This window comes from Leptopilina heterotoma, unplaced genomic scaffold (genome assembly GCF_015476425.1).
Source record: "Leptopilina heterotoma isolate Lh14 unplaced genomic scaffold, ASM1547642v1 Lhet_24, whole genome shotgun sequence".
NCBI classification, from domain to species: domain Eukaryota; kingdom Metazoa; phylum Arthropoda; class Insecta; order Hymenoptera; family Figitidae; genus Leptopilina; species Leptopilina heterotoma.
In genome coordinates, this window is record NW_025110956.1 from 2,718,549 (window position 1) to 2,730,994 (window position 12,446).

The 12,446-nt window shown below is 31.6% G+C and overlaps 1 protein-coding gene across 5 annotated transcripts in view; it reads right to left on the reverse strand.

Annotated features, from left to right (window-relative positions):
* Window positions 1-357: 357 nt before the first annotated feature.
* Window positions 358-12,446, reverse strand: part of LOC122502937 (serine/threonine-protein kinase fused) — a 28,285-nt gene continuing 16,196 nt past the window's right edge. For 4 of the 5 annotated variants that reach the window (XM_043613293.1, XM_043613290.1, XM_043613292.1 and 1 more), the window contains 7 exons: window positions 3,503-3,648; window positions 3,125-3,304; window positions 2,892-3,036; window positions 2,622-2,812; window positions 1,255-2,435; window positions 674-867; window positions 358-619 (listed from right to left, as the gene is read on the reverse strand). In XM_043613293.1, coding sequence (XP_043469228.1) covers window positions 536-619; window positions 674-867; window positions 1,255-2,435; window positions 2,622-2,812; window positions 2,892-3,036; window positions 3,125-3,304; window positions 3,503-3,648 — 2,121 coding nt within the window. In that variant the 3' untranslated portion in view covers window positions 358-535. The remainder of the gene's footprint in view (window positions 620-673; window positions 868-1,254; window positions 2,436-2,621; window positions 2,813-2,891; window positions 3,037-3,124; window positions 3,305-3,502; window positions 3,649-12,446) is intronic. The other variant, XM_043613291.1, reaches the window with a different exon arrangement.

Genomic DNA, 12,446 nt, shown 5'->3' on the forward strand with positions numbered 1-12,446 from the left:
CATGAGTTGTAGGTGTTCTTTGAAGGTCACTAAAGTAAAAACGGTATTGTCCAGGTAAGATAATACTGTCGGTGCTAGTTATGGAGAAATGATTAAATCAATTAATCGTTTAAACGTCGCTAATGCTGAGTGAAGAGCAAATGGCATTACCATGAACTGCTCCAGTATTGATAAGAGCTTGGAAAGGTACATCTTTGCAACTACAGTTGATGAAAATTCTCGAATCTGGTGAAGAAGAGGTCGAACTTATTCCTCGTGTTTGACCTTCTAATAGAGTAGAGACAATATTAAAATTACATAACTTGTCTGATGGTTGGACGCAAGCTGTAATATCAGTCAAAGAATATAAAATGCCTCTTATATTTTGCAATTAATGTATATTTTAAATTATTTTATTAAAAGGTAGAAATTTGTAAAAATACAACAGTCTTTTTGTTTTGTAAGAAAATATTACATTATACACTAACAATATGTATAAAAATATCTTTGCAAACTGCTATAAAAATTAATTTGATTTTTTTGTTTATCCTTATATTTATTCCACCGTCGGCTGCTGATCATAATAAGGCAGTTGCTTAAGTTCATTAACGGCACTTACAGCTGCCTGAAACCAAATATTCTTTTAAAATAAACAATTAATCTTTGTCGCTAAAAGGATTTTTAAAATACCTACATCTTTAACGGAAGCATCTGCATCCATAGTTAATTTTTCTAGGCTACTTTTCAAACTGTTTCCCCAAATATGTTGTAAAGCTCTGCAGCAGAATCGACCAAGATGCTTCATTAAAATGCATGCTCTCAATCTCATAACAGTTTGATGATGAGTTAATAATTTTTCTAATTGCTCTAATTTACTTTCTTTTGATTCTGGAAAAAATTAATAAATTTTATCTACAGTATTAGTAAAAAACACATATTTATAATTTTTTAAAATTGAACCACCGGTGACCAAAAGAGAGCTTATGAGTGACTTTCGTTGGTCCGGGGTGCAGCGAGTCTCCGCTATTCGAGGAACCAACGAAAACCTTGAGTAAGCCCTTTTGTTGGCCGGCGGTTCAAGTCTAAAAAAATTTAAAACGAAGAGTTAGAGAAAAGTTTTCGGCGTACTTTCAGCACGGAGTGAAGTTGCTAAATTTAAAAATACCATGATCGATCAAGACATATCGAAATAATTAACATAAGTTTGTCAACACGACACCCAACATCTGCTCATTAAAAAAGTTATTAAAAAAATTCTTTTAAATTTAAACTTACCATTGTTTTGTACTCTCAATACTACTTTCTCTATTAATTCTGCATTTTCTGGCTGACATCTCATAACATTGTTTAAAATTGCCAATAGATAGGCTACTACTCCTGACTTTCTTTTCTCCAACGTGAGTAATTCTTGTAGAACTGGAATTCCACTAATAATGTAAATCGCATCGCAAAATTGAGTGAGAAATTGCTCTTGAACATAAACTAATCTGCATAATAGTAGAATATTCCTTTCAATAGCCTGAAGTTCCTCGGCAGAAAGAGACGCAGCTGTTCTAATGGGCAATTCTGCAGCAGCTTCATTATCATCCCCTTGGACCATAAGCAATTTTAAACCATACACAATATTGGGAACGACTCGAACATCAAGATAAACTTTCTGAATTGTTTCTAGATTACTGGCTGAAGTTTTTGCGACGAACGGAAGTGCAAGTAAACAAGCAACGTACTCTATGACTTGAGATCCCACTGCTGGATTCCTGAGTGGAGAAACAAATACAGAAACACAATTTTCCTGAAGTAAGGATCCAATTTCTCCATCCATAATTTCTTCCATTGATCTCTGAAGAAAAGCAACCCATTCTTCGTTCTCTATTGGTTGCTCCACGGCTTGAGGATTCCAATCTGGCAATCGAGTATGTTTATCAACAGTATTTTCTTTATTGAATTCCTGATCATAGTCTTTACTTAAACGACTATGTTTCAAATTTTCTTTCTGTGAATAAACATTTTCGTTTTTTATGTCTTGGTTCTTATCACTAGGCTTAACACTTTTGGCATTTACAACAGAAGTTTCTTCCGCTAAAGTAGGTATACACTCTGGTTTTTGTTCATTGTCTGTTTTGGAAAATGGGGAATTTTGATTAATTAATGTTTCGCCATAATAATTAGAATTTGGACAATCCATTTGACAAGCAGTGTGATCTGCAGCAAGAAGGTCACTTTGTAAAGATGCTCGTAAACTTAAATTTCCAAGAAGAACGTCGACACTCGTGCTTGAGTCTGTCCCACTTGGTTCACTACGTCTCAGTACTGGACATGGTTGTTGATTCATTCCATAAGCATAGTAATTAAGCAAAGCAGGAAAACGTACTTGTGAGATACAACCTCGCCTATGAATTTCTCGTAACTTTCGCTCATGTTCTTGAACTTTCAATACTGCTCTTTCTAAAATGTCTCTAGAATTGTGAGAAAAATATAAATTAAAAAAAATCAGTTATTATAGTTGATTTATTTTAAGGGGTTAGGACACCTTAGGATTTTCAAAAACTCTAATATTTCTAATTCTTTTCCAATTATATTTAAATTCCTAAAATCACCAGTAACAACAAGTACTATAACATATTATAATAACGAGTACTAACTTTGATTTGTTTGACTTAACGTTGAGTATATGAAATTGTTGTTGCTTAGCTTTCTCTTGACTTGCTGAAAGTGGAGTAGTGAGAGCAGTTGGAATAGGAGTGCCAACAGTAATAATTCTATCCTTAACAAACGGATTCTCTAAAAGATCCGGCCAAGTCAAACGCTGAGAAGGATCTTTTTGTAATAAACCCTAAAAATATTGAACTCAATATAGTTACAAAATCTTCTCCGTAATTAAGTTATCTGTTGAGAATGGCAAATTTTCTTACTTGGAGAAAACTTTTACAAATGCTTGAAATGTGAGGCGGCCACTTCACAGATTCAAAACGAATGAGTTTTATCAAATGCAAAATAGAAGTTGTTTGAAAAGGTGGTATTCCAACAACTAATTCGTAAACTATGCAACCAAGGGACCTAAACGTGAATTTTTTATAAGAATAATAAAACAAGCTTTTTGACTTAAAAAAATTTCAAAACTAAAAAAAATCATTTTCATATTTACCATAAATCTGCATTGTGATCATATGGACGTTCTTCTATTAATTCGGGTGCCATATACAATGGAGTCCCTTTTATAGAAGTCAGTACATGAGTCCCAGTACTCATACTACGAGCAAATCCAAAATCACACAATTTTGCCACGCCATTTGTTTCAAGAAGTACATTATGTGGTTTTAAATCTCTGTTAAATAAATTAACTTTTAAAAATTTTGCTAATGAAATAAAAATCTTTTCTTACTTATTTTTAAGTTTTAATTTAAATTAAATTAAAACTTACATCTCTATAGATTCTTTACTTAGGATTTGTTTTACGTTGTGCTAGCAAATTCTGATATTTATTTATTCAAATAATCTTGTAAATTTTTGAATAGGTACAAACCTGTGTAATACTCGATTCGAATGAAGGTAGTATAGTGCAGAAACTAGATCACAAGCAATTACTTGAGCCCTTTCTTCTGATAATCGACCTGTTTTTCCTATAATTTCATAGAGATCTTTATCAGCATATTCAGTGACGACGACTATCTGCAAAAATATATAATAAGAATAGTTATTTTCGTATGAAGGGGGCAGAAATAGGTGATTTTGCCAGAGTCGTAATCACCTTTGCGCCCATGATGCTAACATAATTTTTTGTCCTAACTGCATAGAAAGTATGTCATTGAGGGCACGAACGATTAAACGCTCATATTAGTTAAAAATTAAACTCTATATAAATGTTAACTCTTTGAAGTCTATAATGATACAAGTTTTAATATAGAAATAAGAAAACAATGTATTCTGGAAATATAGTAATTGCCAATTTTTATAACCGAAATGTGAACAAAACCAAATGTGTCATAATTTTTTTTAGAGAAAATCGAAAAAAAATTGCACATTTTTCTAGACAAAATAAAACAAGTTGAAAATGTTTGCATTTTTATAGTCAACATAAAAAGAAACTCGAAAATATCACATTTTAAGGTAGTACGCTCGCAATCGCACTTTTCTATAGAATTTCATGAAATTTGAAATCAGAATAGTTAATAACAAGATCTATGTATTTGCAAAATATTAAAAAAATTGACCGTTTCTAAAACAAGATATTTAAGTTCAAAGTTTGTTATTTAACATGGTTAACCTATGAAAAGTGCATGTAAACGGCACATTTCTTCTAATAACTTCTAAAATTTTCTATAGATTGTTTTAAAAAACTAATATATTATAAATGAATGTTTGAGAAATTTATAACAAAAAGATTTAACAATATTAACCGTTTCAGTTAAAAGATATAATATAATATAATATAATATTCTAATCTGACTAGTATACTTGTGTGTCTGTACATAGGGCTGACTATGTATTCAGTACAGTCCAAGCAAAAATATGCTACAGTAACTGCACCATACTATAGCATTTAATTAAAATTTACTTTTGAGAGTGACTGTCGCGAGCGTACTACCTTAATGAAGAAAATCGAATAATTAACATGCGGGCGCAAAATACTCTTCCCCCTACCCCTGGGTGGTAATGAGTTACTTTGCGCCCGCTCTAAGTGCCCGAAATGACATACTTTCCGTGCAGGTAGGACAAAAAATGATTTTCGTCAGGTGCAAAATGACAGGCAGAAATAAAAAATTATCTGCTTCAGTATATTTTTTCATTAAATACATTTTAGAATGTTGAAAGAAAGTATTTTTGGTTTTTTGGATACAGCAAAGCATCACCTACACTGAAAAAAATTCCAAGTAGGTTTGACAACTTTTTAACTACTCTGCGTGATTCAATAAGTCCTCAACTGAATTTAAAAAGTTATATTTACTACCGAAAAGTAATAAAAAGAACTAAGAAGTAGTTGGTGTAATCAGATTTTTTAGTTGTTCTTGTAATTTAACTACTTTTTTTAATCATCTGAACGATTATTCTTTAACTACATCAAAAGTAGTAAAATCAACTACACAAAAATTGTTAGCAAAACTAAAAAAGTAATTAATTTAACAACTTTCCATTCACCTAGGTAAAAAAGTAGTTTAAGATTTGGACAAAATTTTTTTCAGTGTACTACTACAAAAGTATAATGTAAAGTAAAAATATAGCTGGATAAATTATCTTTTCAATGAGCTCTCATTGATCAAAATCGGTGGAAAAATGCGACTATAAGAGTCATCGAGAAAAGTACTGGTCTTGGTAGCATGTGGACTAACTAGAAAATTCTATAAGTAAGAAAAGCATGAAGATACACTCAGAGAAAAAATTTATTTCATTGAACCAAACTGTTTAATTAACCTATTTTATATAATACATGCAATGCATAAAAAGTCCTACTTCTGGTGCAAGGGAAAAGTGCGAGAAAGGGCGTTTTATAGCGAACGATCGTATAAATCCTTCCGCACATGCGTATATTGTTCCTAGTCTCTTTATTTCACAGTTTTCATTTAACAGCCAATCAGAAACGTTGTAGTGACTTGTTATTTAAAGCGGAAGCACAAAAAAAACACCATAAAATTACACATTTTATGTTTTTACTATTTTTTTCTGAAATTCGACGCCCTCCGTCAATATAGTGTTTATTCGATCGCCAGTGCAATAAAACGTTAATTCAAAAATTGTGCTATATGGTGTCTTTTCAATTGTTTGTCCAACATAATCTTAATTGACATTGATTTAAAAAAAGGGTTAATTTAATTTTTAAAAGTCCATATGATGCTTATGTATATTCAAACAATTGTGCAATATAATCTTATCAATTCATTGTAATTTTTTTTTTACAAAATATTATCGAAAAATGAAAAATATTGAAGATCTGACATTTGGAATTAAAAATTAAATTTACCCTTTAATGAACTCAACGTGAATTGAGATTATATTACACAAACAAATGAATAGACACCATATAGCACAATTTTCTGAATTAACGCTTTATTGCATTGGCGTTCGAATAAATAGGGGAATGTAAGGTATCGTGGCGTGTAAGGTATGGTGGCGGACTTGTCAAATCTGGCATGTAACGTCACATCTGAAACGCCTTATCACTATGGTCGATGTCTTTTATCGTGATGACATTTTATATGCAGTAGTATTAATGATCAAACGCGTGCTTTGTACTCTAAGTGATTTTGAATGAAAAAGTAGTGAAAAAAATAAAAAGTTTTATTGGATATGTGTGTTAACAGTTTTTGAAAAAAAATATATATGTATATATTTTTTGTAGTTTAAGACTAGTATAATACCCTACTGTATTTTAATTATTTTAAAAAAATTTCTATTCTTAAAAAAATTGTTAAAAAAGCGTATTTTTTGGGCGGGTCAAAGTGGTGTAACCCCTTAATGTAGAAAGGGAGTCAAATTGACGTTCTAGTTGGTACTAGAAGGTACTCAACCCAGAACCAAAACTTCTTTTAACGTGACCTCCAAAGAAAGCCTTTTTAAAGGATCACAGGTGATCCTGTAATCCTCTATGCTGCTGTAAAATCTGTCGTAAGTTTTTCCATTTTTTATGTGAAACCCGAATCGTCACAATTAAAATATTTATTAGCTTACAAGTCAAGACCACTTAGAACTATTTTTTGCGGGGGTAGGAGTTGTGGTGGTTGGTGTGTCAGTCCAACTAGTGCACATTCTATTTCTATGCTTATAAACAACTTTTAGTTTACCACGAAATAGAATCTACCAATGGTAATTCTGTCGCTCACGATCATATAAATATTTTAAATGTTCCTTCTACGCCAAAATGGAAAATAAAACAGAATGATTAATCAGTTTATGATGAAATTGTTAATGTTAAAATTATAAAAAAATACGGGTTAAATATTGGTAGTAGAGAAAATGATGAGAATAATAATGTATCAGTTTCATACGACTTTAACAAACAATACGAACAATTTCGTACACTTTACCCAAAAATCTATCAAATTTTTCAAAAAAAAAAGTGGAAGGTTTTTTCATGCTCTTTTCAATGGTGCCATGCAGCACAGTGGTCTGAATCTGCAATGTACTTTTGCAAAAAGTCTATATTCCACAGATTTTTTTGAAATCTTTGTAATTTTTTTTAGAAACACTGAAAAATAAATTTTTAAGAAACTCAAAGAAGCACTTTTTTAATTTCGAAATTTTTATTATTTTTATTTTCATGCAAATAACAAATAAGTAATGACTTCAATAGTTTTTCTTGACCTACCTTAGGAAAAAAATTTGTTTATGCTTACTTTTGCACCTAAAAATTGGAGTCGGCAAAAATTATGATTGAATTCAGTTCATCAGAACGGCAGGGCTCGAAAAGCAAAAGAACTTGTAGATAAATTTGGAATTCTAACAACTCCAAATTGTAAACAAGGAAATGTCTTGTGGTTGGATACGACATTTTGTGCCATAGCTTTTTACGAACGTGATGACATAAGTCGAAAAAGGCCAGGTGTAAAATATCTTTTGTCTGTGAAACAACCTGATGGGAAACGCTTGCACGTTCAGAAGAGATTACTGTTATGTAATCTTGAAGAATTATACACCTAATTCAAAAATTAGTTCAAAGACACCAAGATAGGCTTCTCAAAATTTACATTGCTTAGACATGTTTATTGTGTCGTAGCAGGAAGTACTGGAACTCACTCCGTATTTGTTTGTGTTTATCACGAAAATGTCAAGTTAATATTAGATGAAATTAATATTTAGCTTCTAACAGAAGGCACACAAATACCATTAAAAGATTTTTGTGATTGCATTAATGCAATAATGTTCTCAAATTCCACGAGTTCCTATTTTTTGGGAAATTGTAAAAATTTTCGAGGTTCAAATCAATTGAAAGAAGCACTAAGAGAACCATTTGATGCGCATTCCATCGAGGAAGTTTAATTTGATTTGTTAAAATTTCTTCAAAAGTTTGCACAAGCAAGTAGTGGCATTTCCTTTTCTTCAAGTTTTTCCCATTAATAATATATTTCGCCCTTGCTTATTAAAACTCTAATTGGACAAAAAAAGTATCGTTTCGAACTAAAAAGACTTCAGAAATATGAGTCTAGGAAGATAGCAATAATTATAATTGATTGCTGGAGAAAATTGACAATTTCGAGAATAAATAAATTTGAAAATAATTATTTGAATGCAAGTCGGTAAATACGTGTTTTGTACACGCTCCACTATTATTTGTCATAAATTCATTTGAATCCGGTTTTCAGTTATAAAAGTGTGATTTGAATTTTTGTTGTGCACCAGTAAAGCATTAAGGATAATACATTTAATAAGTGGTTCGCAGTTTAGTGAATTGTTTAAACTTTTGTGTTTGCCACGTGCTTAAGTACTATTTTTCCTGTAAACATTAGGCTCTATAGATGCTATGTTCCATGCCTGTGAAGTTAGTACCACAACTGTAATAAAAACAATTTTACTTTTTTCTAAACGTTTGTTGGTCGTTTGATATTAATTGATAGTTGATAACACCGGCACACAAAAAAAATTTGGATTGCCAGGACTGCCATGTGGAAGGCTTTCTTCCATAAGGTGTATCTGAAGAGAAACACATTGTCGGACCTAAAAGTTAGTTCGTGTTCTTTTTTTACAAGCTTGGTGGGGGGGGTGATGTTTGAGATTTATGTTTTTTTGAACTCAGTGACTTTAATAACATAAGAATTGAATATATAAAAAAAATAAAAATGGCGGAATCAAATTGGTGGATCTAATATGGTGGATTTAAAAAAAATTGTTCAGATTTCCTTGAAACTTGTTACTCGGGGGTTTTTGGGGTCTCTGATTTCGAATCTGACATCAGATTTTCAAAATTCAAAATGGCAGATCCAATATGGCGGACGAAGTTTTTAAAAATTCCTCGCATTTACTTAAAACTCGTTACTCGGGGGTTTTCGGGGTCGCTGATTACGAATATGATGTTAGTTTATAAATATTCAATATGGCGGATCCAATACGACTTACGATGGAATTGTTCTCAGATTTTCTTGGATCTTGAAACTTAGGTGTTTCCTCTAGTCGCTAATTTTAAATTTGAATTTTTCATAATCCAGAAATGGCTTACTGTAAATGTTTTACTAAAATTTGATCGCATTTCTGTGATACTACAATCTCAAAAAGTTTTTGCGACTAGGACATCTCCCCGTGGTGAAGGCGTGCAACGAATTCTCGGCTAAGTTTCTAGGTTAAAATTATGCCTTTATAGCAAAAGCAGGAAAGAAGTTTACGATGCAGAGGAGGGATACCTCAGTATCGGCGATTTGTAAAAGCCTTGGACAAAAAATGGTAAATGTTTTGAGTATTTAACGGAGAAGTTTCCGAAACTGTCTGACGCTAAAATCAAAGAAGACGTGTTCGATGGGCCTCAGATACGTAAGTTGTTATATGACGAAAAATTTGTACAAACGATGAAGTTTAAAGAAAAAGCAGCCTGGACAAGTTTTAAAGAAGTTTGCTTGGAATTTCTAGGAAATAAAAAAAGCCACAGATATAGAGAAATTGTAGGAAAAATGGCAGAGAATTTTAAAAAGCTGGGATGGTTGATGAGTTATAAAATTCACTTTTTGGATTCACATTTAGATGAATTTCCTGAAAATCTTGGTGATTTCAGCGAGGAACAAGGCGAGAGATTTCACTAAGATTTGAAGGATATGGAGAAACGCTATCAAGAGAAATGGAGTAAGAATATGTTAGCGGACTATTGTTGGACGCTAAAAAGAGATATAGCAGAGACTAAAACTTCAAAGAAGAGAAAAAGAGCTCTCCGGAGATCATTTGAAACCAAGTGGGTAAGGTACTCAAGACATAGAAATTAAGAAATCTGTTCTTTTTTGTCCGCTATATTGGAACCGCTATATTGAATTTTTATAAACTAACATCATATTCGTAATCAGCGACCCCGAAAACCCCCCGAGTAACAAGTTTTAAGAATATGTGAGGAATTTTTGAAAATTTCGTCCTCCATATTGGATCCGCCATTTTGAATTTTGAAAATCTGATGTCAGATTCGTAATCAGAGACCCCAAAACCCCCCCGAGTAACAATTTTCAAGGAAATCTGAACAATTTTTTTTAAATCCACCATTTTAGATCCGCTATTTTTATTTTTTTATATATTCCCAGTAAGAAAAAAAGTATTCAGAATAGAGAAAAAGTATTGGTGAAGACGTTCGGTGAATGCGTTTACGCGACAAAACCGTATTGGTGGGTTACGGTGAATACATTTTGCTTACCGTGAATACTTTTTTTAAAACTTTCGATATAAAGATTCCTAAGCAAAATTGAGACTATTTATAAAGAGCGTAAGTGACCTGAAGTATAAAAATTACTATTACGAAAAGGAAATAAGAAATTATAAGAAAAAACGAAAAATTAAATGTGACAAACAGATTGTCAAATGTTGATCAATTACCATATGCTTTTCTGTGCCTACAACGTACGATGATTAAAAGGAACTTTGACGTTACCGGCGGAACTTACTGTTTCACATACATTTACTTGGATTTCTCAAGTTTCTGTCGGTATCGTCAATGTTCCTTTTCATCATCATACGTTGTAGGTTTGTCACATTTAATTTTTCGTTTTTTCTCAAAATTTCTTATTTCCTTCTCGCAATCGTCATTTTTATACTTCAAGTCACTTACGCTCTTTATAAATATTCTCAACTTTGCTTAGGAATCTTTAAATCGAGAGTTAAAAAAAATTTATTCACGGTAAGCAAAATGTATTCACCGTAACCCACCAATACGGTTTTGTCGCGAAAACGCATTCACCAAACGTCTCCACCAATACTTTTTCTCTATTCTGAATACTTTTTTTTTACTGGGTTAAATTCTTATGTTATTAAAGTCACTAAATTTAAAAAAACATCCAGAAGAAGCAAAAATTCAGCTTTATTTGTAGAAATTGAGTAAATTCACATAAAAATCAGTTTCTCAAACTTCACCCCCCACCAAGCCTGTAAAAAGAAAGAACGAACTAACTTTTAGGTCGGACAATGTTTTTCTCTTTAGATACACCTTAAGGAAGAAAACCTACCACATAGCAGTCCTGGCAATCCAAATTTTTTTGTGTGTGTCGGTGTAATTAACGTTTGATATTAAAAATTAGATAAAATAAACAAAAATAAAATATTAATGTGCTATTACCACAATGCACTACAATTTAAAAATAAAACTAATTTCTCATTTGTAAACGTTTGTTGGTCGTTTAATAGTGAATGATAGTCAAATTTGAACGTTTGATAGTCAAAAATAAGTGTACTACAACATTTTACAAATTACTTTGTTAATCCTCATACATTACGCCGTCAGAATAAAGCTGTTACTTTTTATTAAAATTAGTCAAGAATTATTTTTTTTATTGCAAATCAATTTATTTCAAATTTTTAGTTATATATAGTCTCCTTCAATAATTGTTAATTAGAACATTTCAATAGAGTTCAATTGTCTAGTAATTGGGTGCTAATTTAATACTACACTCCAATTTAAATATTTCTTAATTTTTTTGCTTCCAATCGTTTGTTGGTGGTTTGATATTGATTGATACTTTGCTTTCATCGTTTGATAGTCAAAAATAAATATACCTGACAAGTACGAAGCAAACCATCTTATGACTGATCCCGACAAACCTATGGCTTTAAGTTTCGATAGCAAGATAGTATGAGGTACCGAGTCAAAAGCTTTACTAAAATCAAAGAACACCACTATAGTTACTTTCTTTTGATCAATCGCTTCACATACATCATCAATTGCACCAGCAAAGAGAGTTTGTGTACTGAACCCTTTTCTGTAACCAGGCAGAAAAGGGCTAAGAACATCGTTTGTCTCAACAAATTCATTCAACTGATAAAACACAACCTTCTCAACGACTTTTGACAATGAAGAAAGAACAGCAAAAGTTCTGTAGTCCTCTGGCTGCTGTGGAAATTTCACCTTTCCAATTTTAAATGTGCGAAAATAAATTTAATTACAGGTACTTAAACAAATGTTAGAAGTGATAGTTTTTGCAAATTGAAGTTGATTGATAATTCCTAATTAATTCAGAAAATAAATCGCTTGTCTATTGGAAAAAGGACTCGTCAAAAATAAAAATATTTCCAAATTAATTTCTTAAATAAATTTATTTTTTACTCATCCTATTTACTTCTATTACATTCTTATGATTTTCTACTTGCAGATGCCACCTCCAGCTTTAGTGGATATTACTAGCGCAGTAAATGCAGTTTGCTTATTCGCTAAAAATTTATCGGATGGTAGCATACCTGCATATTCTGATAAGTTTTATATAAACGTTAGCGAAGCATTAGATAAGAAGTGGACTCCTCACAATGTTTATATAAATTTAAAAATAACAGGAGAGATCTTCGTATTAAAGTGTTTCAAAAAT